General features: G+C 42.7%; 1 protein-coding gene across 2 annotated transcripts in view; it reads left to right on the top strand.

The window, feature by feature from the left end:
- Positions 1-23,309, top strand: part of LOC133536242 (guanine nucleotide-binding protein subunit alpha-11-like) — a 44,221-nt gene that overhangs the window by 2,084 nt on the left and 18,828 nt on the right. Inside the window, exons 1-2 of one of the 2 annotated variants that reach the window (XM_061876624.1) lie at positions 642-857; positions 13,809-13,993. In XM_061876624.1, the coding sequence (XP_061732608.1) occupies positions 830-857; positions 13,809-13,993 (213 nt within the window). In that variant the 5' untranslated portion in view covers positions 642-829. Of the gene's footprint in view, positions 1-641; positions 858-13,808; positions 13,994-23,309 lie in introns of those variants that run through there. The other variant, XM_061876623.1, reaches the window with a different exon arrangement.

Genomic DNA, 23,309 nt, shown 5'->3' on the forward strand with positions numbered 1-23,309 from the left:
ATTGGTGCCGATGGAAACTAAGAAAAGGGATTTGGGTACACTATCTGGAGTACAGGGCAGGCGAGTGGTTTTTTTTTTGCTCGTGGATAACTCCTCTGGCAGGGGGCTCCCCTCGTCTCTTTTAATGCACAGCATAGGACACATAGCAAGAGTGGTCCTCAGGTCCTGTTGATCAGGGGCAGCAGCTCCACAGCCATAGATCCACTAATAACCACTAATATCACAGTCAAAAATAAAGCTTGTTCCCATAGGCACCAAAAACTGTTAATAACGTATAGAAAAAAGTGTATATTATATATATTGTTATTGTCACGATCCGCGACTCGGATCGTTTATGATTTTGCCTTTTGATATGTTTTTCATCATGTTTGTTTCTGGACTCTGCCGAACCTTGTGTTTGAGCACTTCCTCGTTTGTTTTAGTCACCATGGCAACGTATTGTGCTCCTCCTCACGGGCTCCTGTCACACACCTGTTTCTGATTATTATTTGTGTATTCAAGCCCACCTGATTCCTTTGTTCGTCCTCGGTCCATTGTTTGCTTTACACAACAAGTCACGGTTAGCATCCTGTCTCAGAGTTTTTTTTGTGCTAAGTTCCGCCTTAGCTTCGCGTGCACTCGGCACGTCTTTTGTTTTGTACTTTAGTATCCGGCTAAGTTTTAGCTTTAGCTTCCCGTGCGTAGGCACGCGCTTTATTTTGTCATTTTGTGTCAGTGTTCTGTTGTTTTATTAAAAATCAAATTCCTACCGGCAATCCTGCCTGACTGGTCGTTGTGCATCCACGAAGTAGCAACTCCGCGCAGCAAGTGCGCCGCAACGCATGACAGAATGGACCGAGGACGAACAAAGGAATCAGGTGGGCTTCAATACACAAATACTAATCAGAAACAGGTGTGTGACAGGAGCCCGTGAAGAGGAGCACAATACGTTGCCATGGTGACTAAAACAAACGAGGAAGTGCTCAAACACAAGGATCGGCAGAGTCCAGAAACAAACATGATGAAAAACATATCAAAAGGCAAAATCATAAACGATCCGAGTCGCGGATCGTGACAATTATATATATATATATATATATATATATATATATATATATATATATATATATAGTATTTATATAGGTGTGTGTGTGTGTGTTTGCGCGTGTGTGTGTATATATGATGGTAGTGTGTGTTTTTTGGGTATATGCATGTGTGTATGTATGTACTTATGTGTGCATATGTATGTATATGTGTGTGTATATATATATATATATATATAATTTGTATATATGTGTGTGTGCATATGTATATATGTAAGTGTGTGTGTGAATTTAAATGTATTACATATCGATAATTTATAGCATTTACGCAGCAACCACTGAATTGAATTATATATATTATTGTATTATATATATATATATATATATATATATATATATATATATATTTGTATACGTATAGGGGTGGGACCTAATACGTTTACTTCTTCCCACTCCTTTTTGAGCCAATCTTGACATCACGTGTAATGTTTACAATGTCGGTGTAAATATATATATATATATATATATATATATATATATATATATATATATATATATATATATATATATATATATATATTGTATTTTATGTCATTCTTTTGTTTTGTTGAATGGCTCAAAATAAACCATTCATTCATTCATAATTAGAGATGTCCGATAATGGCTTTTTTGTTGTGTGCGGATCAAGGAATTGACCCCAGGATGCAGAGACGGTAGGCCAGATTGGATTATAACAAAAGAATAATTTAATCAGTCCAAAAGTACAACTAAAGGCGATGGAGGCAGAAGTGCACACTGTGGAAAGAAACCACTCTAGCAAGTACTCAGTGGAAGGCAGGGGAATTAGCCTGTGGGCACTGGCGCACAAAATGTCCAACACAAAGATCCTCTGAACCTCAGGGAGACTAGGAAGCAAACAAAGAGGTGAGGAATTGTAGGAGTAAGGTAAAACCACATACCAAGTCTGGTGAGGAAAATCGGGCGTCTTGCACGTGGAAGGTACAGGAGACAATGACCGGCAGGCAACAGCTGGCGGTGACGAACTTAAATAGTACTGGGTAGTGATTTGTTGCAGGTGTGCCTTGCTGGGGACTAATTACTGAAGCGTAAAACAGGCAGCAAAAACAAGGAAAAGACAGGCAAATGGCAAAACACAACATTTTTTGCCCATATCCAATATTCCAATATTGTCCCACTCTTAATTACTGATTCCGATATCAACCAATACCGATATATACAGTCGTGGAATTAACACATTGTTATGCCTAATTTTTAGGGGTGTAACGGTACACAAAAATTTCGGTTCGGTACGTACCTCGGTTTAGAGGTCACGGTTCGGTTAATTTTCGATACAGTAAGAAAACAATGGCTTTATCCTTTTAACATTGGGAACACTGTAATAATTCTACCCCCGTTAATCCACATTAAACTGCCTCAAGTTGTTGCTTGGATTAAATAAAATGACAAAACTTTTCTTCTACATATAAAAAGTGCAACATTAAACAGTTTCAAGTCAACTCATCATGCTTAATTTATTACAGCATTTGGGAAGCCTGTAGTTGATTTTTACTGTGTAAATGTTATATTTTTATCAACATGTGATAGCAGGGACCTTGCCATTCAAAACTAGGCTGCTACATTATTAATGATTCATGTAACTATAGCTGAAAAAATAGTACAATAGCAATAGGAGAGACTATTCATCCCTGGACACCATGGAGTTCATGTCGGCTTAATGATGCACTTACATTATTATATGCACTATCACAGACAGAAACTATTCATTTAACATCATGTCCTTTTTTGCTGCTTCAACACAGCTCGATCAACACTGTCCGTAACACACACTGCACAAGGAGCTAACACACACACCGCAAAATGAGCTAAAATTACGCTAAAAACTAATTAGCCTTCACCTCAAGCGAGGACTGCGAGTGAGCTTAGCTGCAGTTTGTTTCTAGAATGTCAACGGGCTCATAGTGATGATACTAGTAGATGACTGGGAGGTGTTTAGATAGATAGATAGTACTTTATTGATTCCTTCACGAGAGTTCCTTCAGGAAAATGTAAAATTCCAGCAGCAGTGTACAGAGTTGAGATCAATCAAACAGTAAAAAGTAAATAATGGGGTTATAATACAAACAAAATAGAAAAATATTACAATAAGAATAAAAATAAAAAGCAACAATGAGAATTAAAATATAACATAAGATTATAACAAGAGAAACTAGGCAGCTATTATTATCATTTGGGGAGAGTACGCTGCATTATGCTCACCTGCTAAACACCTTTCTGCTCGACGCTGAAGCACTGACTACATGTGCTCTGAATACGCACTGCTGATTGGTTGTTACCGCTCTGAATACGCACTGCTGATTGGTTCTAACCAATCAGATGGTTGTGTGGGTGGGACAATGCTGGGTGCTGTGTAGGAGACGGAGGCAGAAAGCACAGCAGCTTGTTAAGACTTTAGCTTAGGCGGCTACTTCATATACACCTCCGCACCGAACCGAAACCCCCGTACCGAAACGGTTCAATACAAATACACATACCGTTTCTTTGCATTGATTTGATCACAGTCATTGTAGAGAAGGAGGACTCACATAAATATGTGGAGGCAAAGGGTAATAGCTGCTCCAGGTTAGGGTACTCCTAGCTTCACAAACACCCAGAACTGTGCGAGTGTGGAGGTGGAAAACTTCATCTGGAAGCCACGGTCAGATGACACTTCCAGGAGTTTTTCCTGATAAGTGACAGGTTGCTTGCTTCTGGTAGCTTCAGACAATAGAAACGGATTTCTCACCCAATCCAGCTTTGCAGATTTTTCCTCCATGTCAGGAAAGTAGTGATAAAAATCTTGAATCAAGTTGGTCAAATGACCCATGATGACTGACTTGACTGGATCTCTGTCCACATCCTCATTTGTGAGAAAGTCATCCACCTGAGGAAAGCAGGTGAAATTTCTCTGAGCACAGGTCGTTTTCCACAGCTTAGCTTTCTTTTGAAAACCACCCACCTTGTCATAAAGCAGGGGTCGGGAACCTTTTTGGCTGAGAGAGCCATGAAAGCCAAATATTTTAAAATGTATTTCCGTGAGAGCCATGTAATATATTTTTAACACTGAATACAACTACATGCGTGAATTTTTAAGTACGACCAACATTTTTAGAGTCTATTAAGTCTCTTATTCTTTTCAACGACATTGTTATTCTGAAGCTAATCAATAATAAATAAAATACTTCTGACCCTTAACGCGACTTCTTGAACAGGTGAGGTAAAAAAACAGATGGAAGGATTAAAATGCATGAGAATGTTTTATATTGTGAAAGTTATTTTTAACACTATGATTACCAGCGGAATTATTCATTAGTTATCGTGTTAACCAATGTCTGCTAAGATTTATCTGGGAGCCAGATGCAGTCATCAAAACAGCCACATCTGGCTCAAGAGCCATAGGTTCCCTACCCCTGTCATAAAGTGTTAAGAATTCTCCATGTTATTTACGTTTCAAATACTTTATTTTGAAGCATTCCTTGACAGTGTCACTTCCGCTTCCTTCCTATAGATGTCACTTCCGCTTCCCGTTTGACTTGTGTTCATGTGTGGTGACTTGTTTCTCTGCTATGTTTAATCAGTGCACTAGTCTTTGACGATGTGTGTATGTTAATTATTATAAAATACTCATTTAGTTTATTAATAGACATCACTGTGTTTGTGTAACATTTGCTGGTGTTTTATTAATATTATTAGTGCTGTGTTGTCAGAATGCTACAAGCTAACATCTCCCTGTTTAGGATAGCATTGCTGCTCCTAATGCCATCATGGAAAGAAAAAAATTTAAAACGAAAAAAAAAAATATATATATTGTTATATGTATCCAGTGATTATACTATAAAGTTATTTTCCATTTAACTTCACCAGTTTTAAATTATTTTTTATTCAAAATCGCTTAATTTTCACATTTGCCGTTCAAATACTGAGAATTATATGCGGTGAGTCAGCAGCCATTTGAGCCTCCCCATGGATTGCGCAATGACTCGGCTGTCTGCTGTGCATTGAGACCGTATTGCTATATGAATTATATTATACATTTCCATAGTTTAGTTAGCTGAGGTATATAATCAGGGTATCCGCAGATCTTTCAAAAGTCTTAAAAAGTCTTAAATTCATGTGTCTAAAATTAAGGCCTTAAAAAGTATTACATTTATTAGAAACTCCTAAGAAGGTCTTAAATTCAGTACTCAATGGTCTTAAATTGTCGGGCCAGTTTTTTTTTTTTTTCGGGGCACGTCTTTGAGTAAAAGTGAGTGATTTTAGTGTCAGTCGCACACGGACTCCTTCCTTTCTTCCTCGCGGGAGGGACGCCTTTCAGTCGCCTTTCAGTCAGCATGGGGAAATGCAAGTTTTGCGAACGTTGGCTGGACGACAGCCGGTTTAAAAGCTGGTTTAAGCTTATTGTCAATCCCGAGGAGGCCAGGTGCATACTTTGTAAGAGGGATTTCAAACTTGGCACCATGGGAATTAGAGCGGTCGAATCGCACATGCAGTGCGGTAAGCATAAAATCGCGGCAGAGAGCCAAAAACAAACACCGGTCATCTCTCAGTTTTGCGTGGGTCCAGCGCCAATGCACCCCAGCTAGCAACAACTGCCGCTAGCAGCACTGACCTGACACTAATCTTTGGCGGGACAGCAACATTAAAATCCGAGGTGTTATGGATCTTGCACACTGTGGTGAAACATCAATCCTACACCTCAAATGACGGGATTGGTGATCTTTTTCGTGTGATGTTTCCTGATTCTCAGGTTGCTAATACATTTTCCTGCAGAAAGGATAAAACAGTATATATAACGAGACACAGATTAGCACTTCACATTTTCCTGCAGAAAGGATAAAAGAGCATATATTACGAGACACAGATTAGCACCTCACATCCAAAACCTGCTCTTCGACCAAGTCAACGGGTCTCGGTATGTGTTAATGAAATATAATTTATTTTTACCCTCATCTCGGTTATTATGTTTTTACTCGCGTTGGTGTTGGTTTGTTTGTTTTGGATGTCAAAGTTTTTGGATCTCTCAAGATTTTTGATACGCTGTTTGGCAGAGTGTTGCTTATCAGTTTCTTTATTAATAAACATACAAAACGTCAACTTGACTGATTGTCATTGATGTTGTAGTACAGTGGGATCCCCAACCATCGCTTATATTTATAGATTTTTTATTATTTTTTCGGTCTTAAATTTCATTCAAGGTGGCATTAAAAAGGTCTTAAAAAGTCTTAAATTTGACTTGCTGAAACCTGCAGATACCCTGACTATTAATGTACAATGTATTGAGTCAACAACTGTATGTGTGTAACGTATTTCTTGTGCTGGGCAATCATAAAACTGCTGCGAAGACGCACTATGTGAGGCACCTGTTTTCCGGCCTCCTGGTGGTAGAGGGCGCTAGTGATCCCAGGGATCATTTTTGCGGCTGCAGAATAAGTGACAAAAATCTACAGTTAGCAAGTCAAATGCAGCGGCAGCGATCGTTTATTTTTTCCTCTCGATTTTTCCTCTCGCCTGGAGTTTTAAAATGGAGGATTATATATTTAAAACAAAACAGTTCGGTAAACTGGACATCCAATGGAAGCAGGAGGTAATAATTAATGGAAGACCAACGCCGGAGCTAAAAGGTTTGCTTCAGACTTCGGGACAGAAGACCCGTACTTTTTAAGCGGCGTGGTACACCAAAAGGCTGGCTGTGTGGATGTCCAGCAAGAAACCGCATTTTCTGCTTTTCCTGTCTTCTTTTCTCGTCTTGTGACAATGTCTGGACTCAGATGGGATATTGTGACCTGAATAATTTGCAGCGAAGCCTCGTCAAACATGAGCGGTCGACCACTCACATTCAAAGCCAGATCGCGCTCAAAACGTTCGGGATGTCCAGGATACAATTGGCTTTGGATGAACAGCGCAGACACAACATCAGCACCCACAATGCTAAGGTAAAGGACAACCGAGAGATTTTAAAATACTTCATCAATGCCACCTGCTTCCTCGCCAAACAGCAACTGGCGGTGCATGGACTTTGTTTATAAGGAAAGGTAAGACCATAATAGCGTTTTTTTTTAATTAAATGTGCTTTTTTGTGTGCTACAGTTTTGTATGTGTAAAGAATGCTGGTATGAGCTTTTAAACACAACCCGTTAACTCCTGCCAATCAAATGGTGAATAAGATACTCGTTAGGGTTCATATGTTTATAAATCTGACTGTGATGAAGTCAGTGCTTCACCAGCCATGAACCTCACCGCACATCACGGTCTCTAGTACTTTACTTAGAGCATCTATAGGCATTATATATATATACCGGCATATTGTTTAGATAAATTACATAAATGTTGATGGGTGTTTGTTAATGGTTTACAGATACTAACTGAACCTAATATAACCCAATATGCACCATTAAAGTTAAGAGTCCAAATGATGACCGTGTGTTCTCTGACTGGAACCCCAACGTGGTCAATGTCCAAAAAAAACAATCGCAGAGTTTATTACTCAACAAAAAGGTTTAACATGTTTGTGTCCTTGGTCTCTATGGACATAGTCAGTTCATTCAGTTTGCCGAAAACATCTGCCAGACAACATAATTTAGCAAGCCAGTCCGTGTCCTGGAACTAGGTGGTGTAGGGGGAAATGGTGATCAATCAGAAAGGTGTGTACCTCGGAACGTATTTCCAACAGCCGGTTTAGTATTTTCCCTCGGGAGAGCTAGCACACTTCTGTGTGCAGCAGCAGTTACGTGTGTTCAGCTCCCATATTTTCACAGAGGCAACGAAACAGACGTAAATTAAGTGGCCTTGACTTTATAAAGTTGATGACTTAGACACTGTCGTTTAAAACGTCATGAAGCACAGGGCTAATTTTCCTGGACGCCAATGCCTCCCTGAGTCCACCTTCACGTCGGGGTTTTCTTTTATAGCTCGTGCAATCAGTCCTCTCACGCTGCCCGTCATTGACGCTGCTGCATCTGTGCAGATGCTGCTACAGGACTTCCAGCTGATGCTATTCTCAGAGAAGAAAGTGTTGACATTGTCAAAAATGTCCTTTCCTGTCGCTCTCCCCTCTAATGTTTTACAAAAAAGTATGTGCTCATAAATATCGTCAGTTTCGACGTATCTGACAAAACCTACAAGTTGTGCATCTCTACTAATATTTGTGGATTCATCCAGCTGGAGGGAAAATGAGTCGCTAAGTTTTCCAACAACTTGCTCAACAATGTCTTTTCTCATTTTCTCTACTCTCCAACAAACCAGTGACGTGCGGTGAGGTTTATAGCTGGTGAGGCACTGACGTTATCAGAATCAGATTTACAAATATGCAGTATGCGCTCTGCGCATATTATTTGCCATTTGATTGGCAGCAGTTTACGGGTTATGTTTAATTTCTGCATTCTTTACACATACAAAATGTGCATTTCATTAAAAACAAAACAAAAATAATGTTATCGCCGTCTCACCTTTACTTATAAATGAAGTCCATGCGCCGCGATTAGCAGAGCTCCTACTCTCATCATTTCCACAAAATGCAAGCTGCTGTGTGGCGAGGAAGCAGGTCGCATTGATGACATCTTTAAAAATCTCTCGGTTGTCTTTTACCTTAGCATTGTGGACACTGATGTTGAGTCGCCGCTGTTTATCCAAAGCCAAGTCTATCCTTGTCATCCCAAACGTTTTTAGCGCAATCTAGCTTTGAATATGAGCGGCCGACCGCTCATGTTTGGTGAGGCTTCTTTGCAAATTCTTTAGGTCACAAAATCCCATTTGAGTCCACACAGTTCCACAGTTTGAAAAAAGAAGGCAAGGAAACCAGAAAAGGTGGTTTCTTGCAGAACATCCGCAAAGCCAGTCTTTTCACGTATACCACTCCGTTTGGAAAGAGCGAGTAACTTTCCGTCCTGCTGATTGAAACAAACCATTCAGCTCCGGCGTTGGTCTTCCTTTAGTAATTATCTCCCGCTTCCCTTGAAAGTCCACTTTAGAAAACTGTTTAAGTGTGGAAATGTAGTCATTCATGTTGAAAGTCGGGGTGCATGAGACAGAAAAAATAAGTCGCTGCGGCACTTACTCGTTGATGCCACTGTATGTCATGCATCATGAGCGCCCCGCCCCTATCGTGAGGCACGAGAACTGTTTGCCTCACCTCAGACTTTTTTCTCTGCCGTTTTGATGGCTTAACCAACACACAAAACATGTTACTCGCTGTGGCACTTGACTCTCTTACGCCACCGTATGTCTCTGATTATGAGCGCCCCTATCGTGAGACACGAGAACTGTTTGCCTCACCTCAGACTTTTATCTCTGCCGTTTTGAACGCTCAGCAACACACCAGACAAGAACGCGCTCTGGCCCCATGGCATACAGAAAAGTTTACCAGGGATTGCGAAAATTCAGCGATTTTGAAGAAAAAAAAAATCCAAGTTGGTGAAGGTAAATGAAAATTAAAAACTAACAATTATTTTAATATTATACATTTTATTTCTTTGCATGATCACAGGTGAGGCACTGCCTGCCCTGACCGCATGTCGCTGCGGCAAACAGAGGCATTTGATAAAGGCACATTCTTTATTTTCTCGGCTGCGTTTTTATCCAGTATTGTCTCGGCCAGCACTGCAGCGGCTGGAAGTATCAGCTCTTCAGCGATAGTGAACGACTTTTTGGTTTTAGCAACAAGCAAAGACACCGCCTAAGAAGCCTTGGGCTTGGGCTGATGTTGTGGAGGCATTCCGCATCGTATCTTGAGATGACCAAAAATTCATTTAGATCACGTGGCGTTCCCAGCCCAGTCTGGAGACATAGTCTTCCCAACGTGTCCTGGGTCTTCCCCGTGGCCTCCTACCGGTCGGAGGTTCCCCTAAACACCTCCCTAGTGAAGCGTTCGGGTGGCATCCTGATCAGATGCCCAAATCATCTCATCTGGCTCCTCTCGATGTGGAGGATGTTACTTTGAGGATGTTACTTTGAGCTCCTCCTGGAGCTTCTCACCCTATCTCTAAGGGAGAGCCCTGCCAACCAGCGGAGGAAACTCATTTCGGCCGCTTGTACCCGTGATCTTGTCCTTTCGGTCGTAACCCAAAGCTCATGACCATAGGTGAGGATGGGAACGTATATCGACCGGTAAATTGAGAGCTTTGCCTTCCGGCTCAGCTCCTTCTTCACCACAATGGATCGATACAGTATCCGCATTACTGAAGACGCCGCACTGATCCGCCTGTCGATCCCATGATCCACTCTTCCCTCACTCGTGAACAAGACTCTAAGGTACTTGAACTCCTCCACTTGGGGCAGGGTCTCCTCCCCAACCCGGAGATGGCGCTCCACCCTTTTCCGGGCGAGAACCATGGAGTCTGACTTGGAGGTGCTGATTCTCATCCCAGTCGCTTCACACTCGGCTGCGAACCAGTCCAGTGAGAGCTGAAGATCCTAGCCAGATGAAGCCATCAGGACCACATCATCTGCAAAAAGCAGAGACCTAATCCTGCAGTCACCAAACCAGATCCCCTCAACGCCTTGACAAAATCAGGTGGCTTATCGACATGGCAAGCGTGTTTTGTCCGGAGATGCCGCTGAAGATGTGCGGGCTTCATGCCGCTGTTAGCTAACATTTCTCCACAGAAAAAACACAATGCCTTGGGGGGGTTACAACTCGAAGCCGTAAATCTCATTAACACATATTCTTCGGAATACTGTCTGAATTTTGGTTTGGCCTTTTTTGGCACATATTCCTCCTTGTTTTCAGCTGCATTACTGCTACGCTTTAACCAAGCCTCCATTGTTTTCTACATCGATAGTTGATTGACAGTTGGTGCTGTGTGGCACCGCCAGGTAGGGTCAAACCATCTTGGCATGGGGGAAACTCTGGGTTTATGGTATTGGATGGAATAGCCTTCTTGATTTGATGTTCAGTTTATGAACTTACATTCGTATTTTGTTGAAGTATTATTCAATAAATATATTTATAAATTATTTTTTAATTGTTGCTATTTTTAGAATATTTTTTTAAAATCTCACTTACCCCTTGGCATACCTTCAAGTACCCCCAGCAAAACAGCAGCTTGGAATTTGGGACATGCTCTCCCTGAGATAGTCCTGACATCCACTACAACTATTGGAAATACTACACTTTGACTTTCACAAAGTCCATTATTATTTTTTTTTTAAACATGCCTCAAAACAAAGGCTACAAAAACAATGAAGGCACGCAGCTTCATTCAGTCCAGAGTATACTAGAGTAATAAAGTAAACAATAACATAGTCCTCCTCTAGTGCAAGGCTACTTGGTAAACTGTATAACAGGAAATTATAAACTGGGCTCAATCTGCCCTGCTCTAACGTATATGTATGAGTAACGAAAATGTGCTGCAAGCTGGTGGTGAGTGCTTGAAGTGGCCAAGCAGTCACCAGAGCTTCTGAAATGCTGCGTTGAGACAGGGCACCTCCGCTCACTGCAAGCTGCAAAGTGTGCGCCATGCAGAGCAGACTAGCCACACCAAACTCCACCGTCGCTTTTGCCATACTGCGTGCGTTGTTCCTGACCACAACGTGGGCTTTCGCTTTGGGGTGTTTTTTGTTGTATTTTTGTTTTTTTCTCTGCGGAGTCTTTAAGCGACAACTGTGTGGTACTACTTTTTTCCTGTGTTTGCTTTTCATCCATCTTCCACTTGTATTTGTCGTGTATCTCTTTATGATTCTTGAAGAGGTGGGAGATAAAATTGCTCGTATTAAAGGAAGATGTCTTGGTTCCTCCTTGCATAACCAACTTTTTGCAGTCATTGCAAATTGCCAGTTTTTTATCCGTCAGAAACACTTAAATAATCCCAAACCATGTCGTTAGTCAGTCACCGAGCGTGCTCGCTTGTTAGCCACGGCTACAGCACCGGCAACAACACACTCTTGTTGTTATGCTTCGCTCTCGGCAGGTTTGAAGAGGTCATCAAGCATCGCCAGTAAACCTCTCATGCTGCAGTTGTGCTGCAACTCCTGTGTTGTGTGTGGAAGAGGGGAGGGGCTGCTGACTGGTAGACGCAACTGCTCTGTACTTTTCCCTATGTTCGTGTACCACTCCATACAGCGGCGTTTTAAAAAGTCATACATTTTACTTTTTGAAACCCTCCATCCATCCATCCATTTCCTACTGCTTGTCCCATTCTGGGCAGCGGGGGGGGGGGAGCCTATCTCAGCTGCATTGGGCCGATACCGATAATTTCCAATATTACATTTTAAAGCATTTATCGGCCGATAATATTGGCAGTCCGATATTGTCTTTTTATCTCTAGTGATAATGCTCATCAGTCCTTTATCAGCTGCTGCTTCTGTAACAGCTTCTTCCCTCAGGCCATAAGACTCTTGAACGCAACATAAGAATCCCCTCAATTCCACCCCAAAAATGGATGAACACGCGGGAATATAAAGACAATATAACATACATCCATAAACGTGGATGCATACGCAAAAGTGCAATATATTTATCTGTACAGTAATATATTTATTTATATCTGCACCTTATTGCTCTTTCATCCTGCACTACCATGAGCTAATGCAACACAATTTCATTCTCATCTGTACTGTTATGTTCAAATTTGAATGACAATAAAAAATAAGTCTAAATCAATCAACTCATTGGTGTTCATTTTCAATCCATCAAGATAAAAGCATTACATCAAAATCAAATTACAGGATGCTATTTATTAGGGCTGTGGATCTTTGGGTGTCCCACGATTTGATTCAATATCGATTCTTGGGGTCACGTTTCGATAATATATCGATTTTTTTTTTTAGATTTGATTCAATTTTCCATTCAAAAATGATATTTTTCCGATTTTAAACGATTCTGTATTCATTCAATACATAGGATTTCAGCAGGATCTACCCCAGTCTGCTGACATGCTAGCAGAGTAGTAGATTTAAAAAAAAAAAAAAAAAAGCTTTTATAATTGTAAAGGACAATGTTTTATCAACTGATTGCAATAATGTAAATTTGTTTTATTTATTAAACGAACCAAAAATATGACTTATTTTATCTTTGTGAAAACATTGGACACAATGTGTTGTCAAGCTTATGAGATGCAAGTGTAAGCCACTGTGACACTATTGTTCTTTTTTAAAATTTTTATAAATGTCTAATGATAATGTCAATGGGAGATTTTTAATCACTGCTATGCTGAAATTATAACTAATATTGATACTGTTGTTGATAATATTCATTTTTTTTTCCACTACTTTTGGTTTGTTCTGTGTCGTGTTTGTGTCTTCTCAATTGCTCTGTTTATTGCAGTTCTGAGTGTTGCTGGGTTAGGTTTGGTTTTGGAATTGGATTGCATTGTTATGGTATTGCTGTGTTGTGGTTTGTTGGATTGATAAATAAAAAATACCCCCCCCCCCAAAAAAAAAAAAAAAAATCGATTTTTTAAAAATGAGAATGGATTCTGAAAAGCACAACGTATTCGAATCGATTTTTTCCCACACCCCTACTATTTATGTAGTTTGATCATTTTCTTCAACTGATGATGTAGCATAAGACACAAAGAATTGCTAATGTGACGTGCAGTGGACACATTTAAAACAGCTGTTTCTTTCATTTAAAAAGTTCAGATTCATTTTTATATTTAGCGAACTCATCCCGCAGGCTAGATAAAACCTGTTCGCGAGCCTGATCTGGTCCTCGGGCCGGTACTTTTGACACCCCTGCTTTAATCTCTTTTGTCCCCGTTCTCTCTTTTTTCTCTCCTTTATCAACCTCTTTAGGGACGGCAGAAAGCGGGAAGAGCACTTTTATCAAACAGATAAGGATCCTCCATGGCAGCGGCTACACCGAAACTCAAAGAAGACCCTTTGCTCGCTTGGTGAACCAGAACATCGTCAACTCCATCCAAAACCTCATCGAGGCCATGGGTATTCTCCGCATAAACTACGCCCACAACAGCAACATTGTGAGAAACTTTGTGTGCGTGTGTGAAAGAGGAAATGCTTGACTTTGGCCAAAGCCGATGCTAAATGCTAATGTACCTTGTCAATCAGCATTCCATTCTGTTTGTACTGTGCAGTTAGGTTTGCTGAAAAAAGCAAACCTAACCTCATGTCTTGCTTAGTGATATCACTCACTCACACATCTGCTCTACTTCCACATCTATGTACAAACCCCGTTTCCATTTGAGTTGGGAAATTGTGTTAGATGTAAATATAAACGGAATACAATGATTTGCACATCCTTTTCAACCCATATTCAATTGAATGCACTACAAATACATGATATTTGATGTCCAAACTCATAATCTTTATTTTTTTTTTCAAATAATAATTAACTTAGAATTTCATGGCTGCAACACGTGCCAAAGTAGTTGGGAAAGGGCATGTTCCCCCCTGTGTTAAATCACCTTTTCTTTTAACATCACTCAATAAATGTTTGGGAACTGAGGAAACTAATTGTTGAAGCTTTGAAAGTGGAATTCTTTCCCATTCTTGTTTTATGTAGAGCTTCAGTCGTTCAACAGTCCGGGGTCTCTGCTGTCGTATTTTACGCTTCATAAAGCGCCACACATATTCGATGGGAGACAGGTCTGGACTGCAGGCGGGCCCCGAAAGTACCTGCAGTCTTTTTTTTACGAAGCCACGCTGTTGTAACACGTGCTGAATGTGGCTTGGAAAAGATGGCGCTTAGATGGCAGCATATGGTGTTCCAAAACCTGTATGTACCTTTCTGCACTAATGGTGCCTTCACAGATGTGTAAATTACCCATGCCTTGGGCACTAATGCACCCCCATACCATCACAGATGCTGGCTTTTGAACTTTGCGTCGTTAACAGTCTGGATGGTTTGCTTCCCCTTTGGTCCGGATGACACGATGTCGAATATTTCCCCAAAAATTTTGAAATGTGGACTTGTCAGACCACAGAACACTTTTCCACTTTGCATCAGTTCATTTTAGATGATCTCGGGCCCAGAGAAGCCGGCGACGTTTCTGGATGTTGATAAATGGCTTTCGCCTTGCATAGTAGAGCTTTAACTTGCACTTACAGATGTAGCGACAAACTGTATTTAGTGACACTGGTTTTCTGAAGTGTTCCTGAGCCCATGTGGTGATATCCTTTTGAGATTGATGTCGGTTTTTGATACAGCGCCGTCTGAGGGATCGAAGGTCACGGTCATTCAATGTTGGTTTCCGGCCATGCCGCTTACGCGGACCTTTTTTCTCCAGACTCTGAACCTTTTGATGATATTATGGAGCGTAGATGTTGAAATCCCTAAATTTCTTGCAATTGCACTTTCAGAAACGTTGTTCTTAAACTGTTTGACTATTTGCTAACGCAGTTGTGGACAAAGGTGTGTACCTCGCCCCATCCTTTCTTGTGAAAGGCTGAGCATTTTTTGGGAAGCTGCTTTTATACCCAATCATGGCACTCACCTGTTCCCAATTAGCCTACACACCTGTGGGATGTTCAAAATAAGTGTTTGATGAGCATTCCTCAACTTTATCAGTATTTATTGCCACCTTTCCCAACTTCTTTGTCATGGTTGCTGGCATCAAATTCTAAAGTTAATGATTATTTGCAGAAAAAAAATGTTTATCAGTTTTAACTTCAAATATGTTGTCTTTGTAGCATATTCAACTGAATATGGGTTGAAAATGATTTTCAAATCATTGTATTCCGTTTATATTTACATCTAACACAATTTCCCAACTCAAACGGAAACGGGGTTTGTATTTTGTCAACATTATTAAGGACAAGTGGTAGAAAATGAATTGTTAATTTACTTGTTTATTCACTGTTAATATCTGTTTACGTTCTTTTAACATGCTTGTATCTACACTTCTGTTAAAATGTAATAATCACTGATTCTTCTGTTGTTTGAATACTTTACATTATTTTTGGATGATACCACAAATTTGGGTATCAATCCGATACCAAGTAGTTACAGGATCATACAGTGGTCGTATTCAAAGTTCTCATGTGTCCAGGGACATATTTCCTGAGTTAATAAACATAATATACATTTTTAAAAAACGAAAGAAAATGTTGTGATGCCAAAAAATTTCAATGTAATCATAGTAAATCGACTAGATACGTGTCTGTACTTGATATCATTACAGTGGATGTCAGGTGTAGATCCACCAGTGGCGTTTGCTTACATTTTGATGGCGGTGAGCTACGTTGTGTAGTGAAGCATGTTTAGCTATTCCTCGTCCTGCAGGGATGATACCTGTAAGAAACTTACTTTATTTGTTGCCATGGAGGGGAGGAATAGTAATTTAGAAGTAGCTGAAACACTGCAGACTGCGGATGGACGTTAGTCACTGGTTAGCTAGCCATGTCTTAAAGAACCTCTTCCTGAGGGCATTACAGTGTTATAACTTCACTTTTATCTTTTGTTTTTAAGCCAAAATGGGTCCGTTCTCCCTTTTCTGTCTACAAACGGTGTCTGCTTGTAAGTACTCCGTGATTGTGTGCCACCGAACATGCTTGTCTGCTCCCAAACCAGTAATGGGACGACGTGAATTCGACGCGGGCGCGGGGGTTACGGGACCGGTACGTTTCAGAGACGGTATTGTACCGAAAATTATTCATTAGTATCGCGGTACTATACTAATACCGGTAAACCGTACAAAACCTAGATCCAAATAACACATGCTTAAAGGTGAACTGCACTTTTTTGGGGAATTTTTCCCATCATTCACTATTCTTATGGGAGACAGGACAGACATGTTTTTTTTCCCTTTGGAAATTAATTCGTAATAATCGGCTCGCTTAATGTGGTTAGAAATGCTGCTGATGGGAGCAATCAATTCTGCTTCCAAATCAGTATAAAAGTGCATCCAAAAACCACCAACAATACTTTGTTTACATAATGTAACCTGTGTAATAACCAAGCTGTCGTGACCTTTTAATTGTAAGAGCAAACACCGAGGTACTGTTTTTCTAGCGTAGGAATACATGGCCTTGCGACGGCATGCTACAGTATTAGCCGTAAGATAGCTTTTGCATCAATAGCTGAATAGCTTTGGAGTTTGTAATGCACAAAACCAATCTGTACAATCTGACTAAAAAACATGAACAATCATATTAAGGTATCTGTAAAGTTATAGCCCACATTCCATGTTTTGTTTGTACACAGCTAACAACTAAGAAGCACATTATGCTGCATGTATCATGATCAATATTTTTGTGACTCACTCGTTTGAAAGTTATGTTTGGTCAAGCTGGCTGGTAATGTTTTTTTTTCTCCAGTTAAGTTTGGGTAAGCACTCCATTTATGTCTGGATAGCTTGGCTGCATGCTCCACATTTACCGTCCTGACTCTCTTAGCTTTCGTCTGCTCGAACGTTTTACCCTCTCCTTGTGCTCGCTAAGCTTCTTTCATCCTCTGTATATTCAGCTTCAAAAAGATAAGGTTGTGAATCCTCATTGTCCAAAAACAGTTGTCTATTAGCAAGTCTGCCACGATTTGAAGACACTCACGTGTCTGGTGCCGGAAGTAGTACATACATTGCTCTAAGGACGATAATAAATGCGCCAAGGAATTAAGTTCTGGCAATGCTTAAAATTAGCAAAATACAGGAAATATTGTGGTGTACATAGTGTTATGAATGTGTTTGTTACTACATTATATTTATATACTGACATCATGTATTGTAATTAAACAATGGATGTCCGCTAACTTTTTGCAACTCAACGCCAAAAAAACGGAAATGCTGATTATCGGTCCTGCTAGACACCGAACTCTATTTAATAATACAACTCTAACATTTGACAACCAAACAATTAAACAAGGCGACACGGTAAAGAATCTGGGTATTTTCTTCGACCCAACTCTCTCCTTTGAGGCACACATTAAAAGCGTTACTAAAACGGCCTTCTTTCATCTCCGCAACATCGCTAAAATTCGCTCCATTCTGTCCACTAAAGACGCTGAGATAATTATCCATGCGTTTGTTACGTCTCGCCTCGACTACTGTAACGTATTATTTTCGGGTCTCCCCATGTCTAGCATTAAAAGATTACAGTTGGTACAAAATGCGGCTGCTAGACTTTTGACAAGAACAAGAAAGTTTGATCACATTACGCCTGTACTGGCTCACCTGCACTGGCTTCCTGTGCACTTAAGATGTGACTTTAAGGTTTTACTACTTACGTATAAAATACTACACGGTCTAGCTCCATCCTATCTTGCCGATTGTATTGTACCATATGTCCCGGCAAGAAATCTGCGTTCAAAGGACTCCGGCTTATTAGTGATCCCCAAAGCCCAAAAAAAGTCTGCGGGCTGTAGAGCTTTTTCATTTCGGGCTCCAGTACTCTGGAATGCCCTCCCGGTAACAGTTCGAGATGCTACCTCAGTAGAAGCATTTAAGTCTCACCTTAAAACTCATTTGTATACTCTAGCCTTTAAATAGACTCCCTTTTTAGACCAGTTGATCTGCCGTTTCTTTTCTTTTTCTTCTATGTCCCACTCTCCTTTGTGGAGGGAGTCCGGTCTGATCCGGTGGCCATGTACTGCTTGCCTGTGTATTGGCTGGGGACATCTCTGCGCTGCTGATCAGCCTCCGCTTGGGATGGTTTCTTGCTGGCTCCGCTGTGAACGGGACTCTCGCTGCTGTGTTGGATCCGCTTTGGACTGGTCTCTCGCGACTGTGTTGGATCCATTATGGATTGATCTTTCACAGTATCATGTTCTCATATGTTCTCATAGTCATCAGTATCATCAGTATCACAGTATCATGTTCTCATAGTCATCATTGTCACCGACGTCCCACTGGGTCATTATTGTCACCGATGTCCCACTGGGTGTGAGTTTTCCTTGCCCGAGGATGTCGTAGTGGTTTGTGCAGCCCTTTGAGACACTAGTGATTTAGGGCTATATAAGTAAACATTGATTGATTGATTGATTGATTGATTTTAAACATGGATGGAGGGGTTTGAAGTTGTTTTAAACGGTTTCGAATGCTAATGGTGCCTTCATTAGTTGCATTTGGCAAAGTCTTAAAAAAAAAAAGGACGTACAGTACATTGTCTCTCGTAAGAATTATGATTGATAGGCAAAATTCCATAAAAAAGTGAAGTTCCCCTCTCACTTGCTTCACGCTGTTTGTTGCTCCAGATGTATTTTCTCTCCTCTTTCTGTCCTCCTAATATTTGCACATTGCACATTTTGTAGATACTGTATTAAGGTTGGGCGATATGGCCTTTTATTAATACCTCTATATTTAGGCCATGTCACAATGCACGATATATATCTCGATATTTTGATTCTATGTGTCTAAATTAAAACATTCTTGTTCATACTGAATTGATATATGCTCATTTTAAACTTTCATGCAGAGAGGGAAATCACAACTAAGTCAATTGACCAAAAAAATGTTTTTTATATTAAACAGTTATTAAGCAGTGGCACAAACATTCATGTCATTTCAAAACACTGACTACCAGTGGAATTATTCATTACTAATTGTGTTAAGCAATGTCAGGTAAGATTGGAGCGCCAGATGGAGTCATCAAAAGAGCCACATCTGGCTCTAGAGCCACAGGTTCCCTACCCCTGCTCTAGCGGGTGACTTTTCAAAAGATGCTACAAATTAGTAGTGCTGTTACTTTTTGTAGCAACGCTTTTGCTGCAAACTTTACATATTATGGTTGTCTGTTCAACGTCTACCCGCTTGAAGCCAAACCACCGTCAGACGATGGACCCCGTCAGGGACGTGCACATGATTGTAGAGGGGCAGGGGCTCAAAGTCAGAAAAGGGCAGGGATTTTTTTTTTGGTCCTTTACACAATATGGAAATTAATGTGAAATTAAATTTGCTAATAGGAAGCTATCTACTTAGCTGTGTGTCCTTTGTTGGTAAAAGTGATTGCCATTTCTTTTGTGTCAACAAATTATTGTCATAATGAGTTAATTCACATTATCATTGGCTTGAAAGACATGAAAACAACAAAACACTGGTTTATTATTAGGCTATTTATTGTTAAAGATAAGCACTTTAATATTGAACTGAGCTGCTACCTTACCGTGGTAGAGGAGTTTGCGTGTCCCAATGATCCTAAGAGCTATGTTGTCTGGGGGCTTTCATGCCCCCTGGTAGGGTCTCCCAAGACAAACAGGTCCTAGGTGAGTGATCAGACAAATAGCAGCTCAAAGATTTCTATGGAATTACAACAAAATGAACCCAGATTTCCCTCGCCCGGACGTGGGTCACCGGGGCCCCGCTCTGGAGCCAGGCCCGGAGTTGGGGCACGATGGCGAGCGCCTGGTGGTCGGGCCTGTCCCCATGGGGCCCGGCCGGGCACAGCCCGAAGAGGCAACGTGGGTCATCCCTCCAATGGGCTCACCACTCATAGGAGGGGCCATAGAGGTCGGGTGCATTGTGAGCTGGGCGGCAGCCGAAGGCAGGGCACTTGGCGGTCCGATCCTCGGCTACAGAAGCTAGCTCTTGGGACGTGGAACGTCACCTCACTGGGGGGGAAGGAGCCTGAGCTAGTGCGCGAGGTAGAGAAGTTCCGGCTGGATATAGTCGGACTCACCTCGACGCACAGCAAGGGCTCTGGAACCACTTCTCTCGAGAGGGATTGGACCCTCTTCCACTCTGGCGTTGCCGGCAGTGAGAGGCGACGGGCTGGGGTGGCAATTCTCGTTGCCCCCCGGCTCAAAGCCTGCACGTTTGAGTTCAACCCAGTGGACGAGAGGGTAGCTTCCCTTCGCCTTCGGGTGGGGGGACGGGTCCTGACTGTTGTTTGTGCTTACGCACCAAACAGCAGTTCAGAATACCCACCCTTTTTGGGTACACTCGAGGGAGTACTGGAAAGTGCTCCTCCGGGTGTTTCCCTTGTCCTACTGGGAAACTTCAACGCTCATGTTGGCAACGACAGTGAAACCTGGAGAGGCGTGATTGGGAAGAATGGTCGCCCGGATCTAAACCCGAGTGGTGTTTTGTTATTGGACTTTTGTGCTCGTCACGGATTGTCCATAAAAAACACCATGTTCAAACATAAGGGTGTCCATATGTGCACTTGGCACCAGGACACCCTAGGCCGCAGTTCCATGATCGACTTTGTAGTTGTGTCATCGGATTTGCGGCCTTATGTTTTGGACACTCGGGTGAAGAGAGGGGCGGAGCTTTCTACCGATCACCACCTGGTGGTGAGTTGGTTGCGATGGTGGGGGAGGATGCCGGACAGACCTGGCAGGCCCAAGCGCATTGTGAGGGTCTGCTGGGAACGTCTGGCAGAGTCTCCTGTCAGAGAGAGTTTCAATTCACACCTCCGGGAGAACTTTGAACATGTCACGAGGGAGGTGCGGGACATTGAGTCCGAGTGGACCATGTTCCGAACCTCTATTGTCGAGGCGGCTGATTGGAGCTGTGGCCGCAAGGTTGTTGGTGCCCGTCGTGGCGGTAATCCCAGAACCCGTTGGTGGACACCAGCAGTGAGGGATGCCGTCAAGCTGAAGAAGGAGTCCTATCGGGTTCTTTTGGCTCATAGGACTCCGGAGGCAGTGGACGGGTACCGACGGGCCAAGCGGTGTGCAGCTTTAGCGGTCGCGGAGGCAAAAACTCGGACATGGGAAGAGTTCGGGGAAGCCATGGAAAACGACTTCCGGACGGCTTCGAAGCGATTCTGGACCACCATACGGCGCCTCAGGAAGGGAAAGCAGTGCACTATCAACACCGTGTATGGTGCGGATGGTGTTCTGCTGACTTCGACTGCGGATGTTGTGGATCGGTGGAGGGAATACTTCGAAGACCTCCTCAATCCCACCAACACGTCTTTCTTTGAGGAAGCGGTGCCTGGGGAATCTGTAGTGGACTCTCCTATTTCTGGGGCTGAGGTCGCTGAGGTAGTTAAAAAGCTCCTCGGCGGCAAGGCCCCGGGGGTGGATGAGATCTGCCCGGAGTTCCTTAAGGCTCTGGATGCTGTGGGGCTGTCTTGGTTGACAAGACTCTGCAGCATCGCGTGGACATCGGGGGCGGTACCTCTAGATTGGCAGACCGGGGTGGTGGTCCCTCTCTTTAAGAAGGGGGACCGGAGGGTGTGTTCCGACTATCGTGGGATCACACTCCTCAGCCTTCCCGGTAAGGTTTATTCAGGTGTACTGGAGAGGAGGCTTCGCCGGATAGTCGAACCTCGGATTCAGGAGGAACAGTGTGGTTTTCGTCCTGGTCGTGGAACTGTGGACCAGCTCTATACTCTCGGCAGGGTTCTTGAGGGTGCATGGGAGTTTGCCCAACCAGTCTACATGTGCTTTGTGGACTTGGAGAAGGCATTCGACCGTGTCCCTCGGGAAGTCCTGTGGGGAGTGCTCAGAGAGTATGGGGTATCGGACTGTCTTATTGTGGCAGTCCGCTCCCTGTATGATCAGTGTCAGAGCTTGGTCCGCATTGCTGGCAGTAAGTCGGACACGTTTCCAGTGAGGGTTGGACTCCGTCAAGGCTGTCCTTTGTCACCGATTCTGTTCATAACTTTTACGGACAGAATTTCTAGGCGCAGCCAAGGCGTTGAGGGGTTCCGGTTTGTTGGCCACGGGATTAGGTCTCTGCTTTTTGCAGATGATGTAGTCCTGATGGCTTCATCTGGCCGGGATCTTCAGCTCTCACTGGATCGGTTCGCAGCCGAGTGTGAAGCGACCGGAATGAGAATCAGCACCTCCAAGTCCGAGTCCATGGTTCTCGCCCGGAAAAGGGTGGAGTGCCATCTCCGGGTTGGGGAGGAGACCCTGCCCCAAGTGGAGGAGTTCAAGTACCTAGGAGTCTTGTTCACGAGTGGGGGAAGAGTGGATCGTGAGATCGACAGGCGGATCGGTGCGGCGTCTTCAGTAATGCAGACGTTGTATCAATCCGTTGTGGTGAAGAAGGAGCTGAGCCGGAAGGCAAAGCTCTCAATTTACCGGTCGATCTACGTTCCCATCCTCACCTATGGTCATGAGCTTTGGGTCATGACCGAAAGGATAAGATCACGGGTACAAGCGGCCGAAATGAGTTTCCTCCGCCGGGTGGCGGGGCTCTCCCTTAGAGATAGGGTGAGAAGCTCTGCCATCCGGGAGGAGCTCAACGTAAAGCCGCTGCTCCTCCACATCGAGAGGAGCCAGATGAAGTGGTTCGGGCATCTGGTCAGGATGCCACCCGAACGCCTCCCTAGGGATGTGTTTAGGGCACGTCCAGCTGGTAGGAGGCCACGGGGAAGACCCAGGACACGTTGGGAAGACTATGTCTCCCGGCTGGCCTGGGAACGCCTCGGGATCCCCCGGGAAGAGCTAGA

The sequence above is a fragment of the Nerophis ophidion genome, linkage group LG17, assembly GCF_033978795.1.
Source record: "Nerophis ophidion isolate RoL-2023_Sa linkage group LG17, RoL_Noph_v1.0, whole genome shotgun sequence".
NCBI lineage: Eukaryota > Metazoa > Chordata > Actinopteri > Syngnathiformes > Syngnathidae > Nerophis > Nerophis ophidion.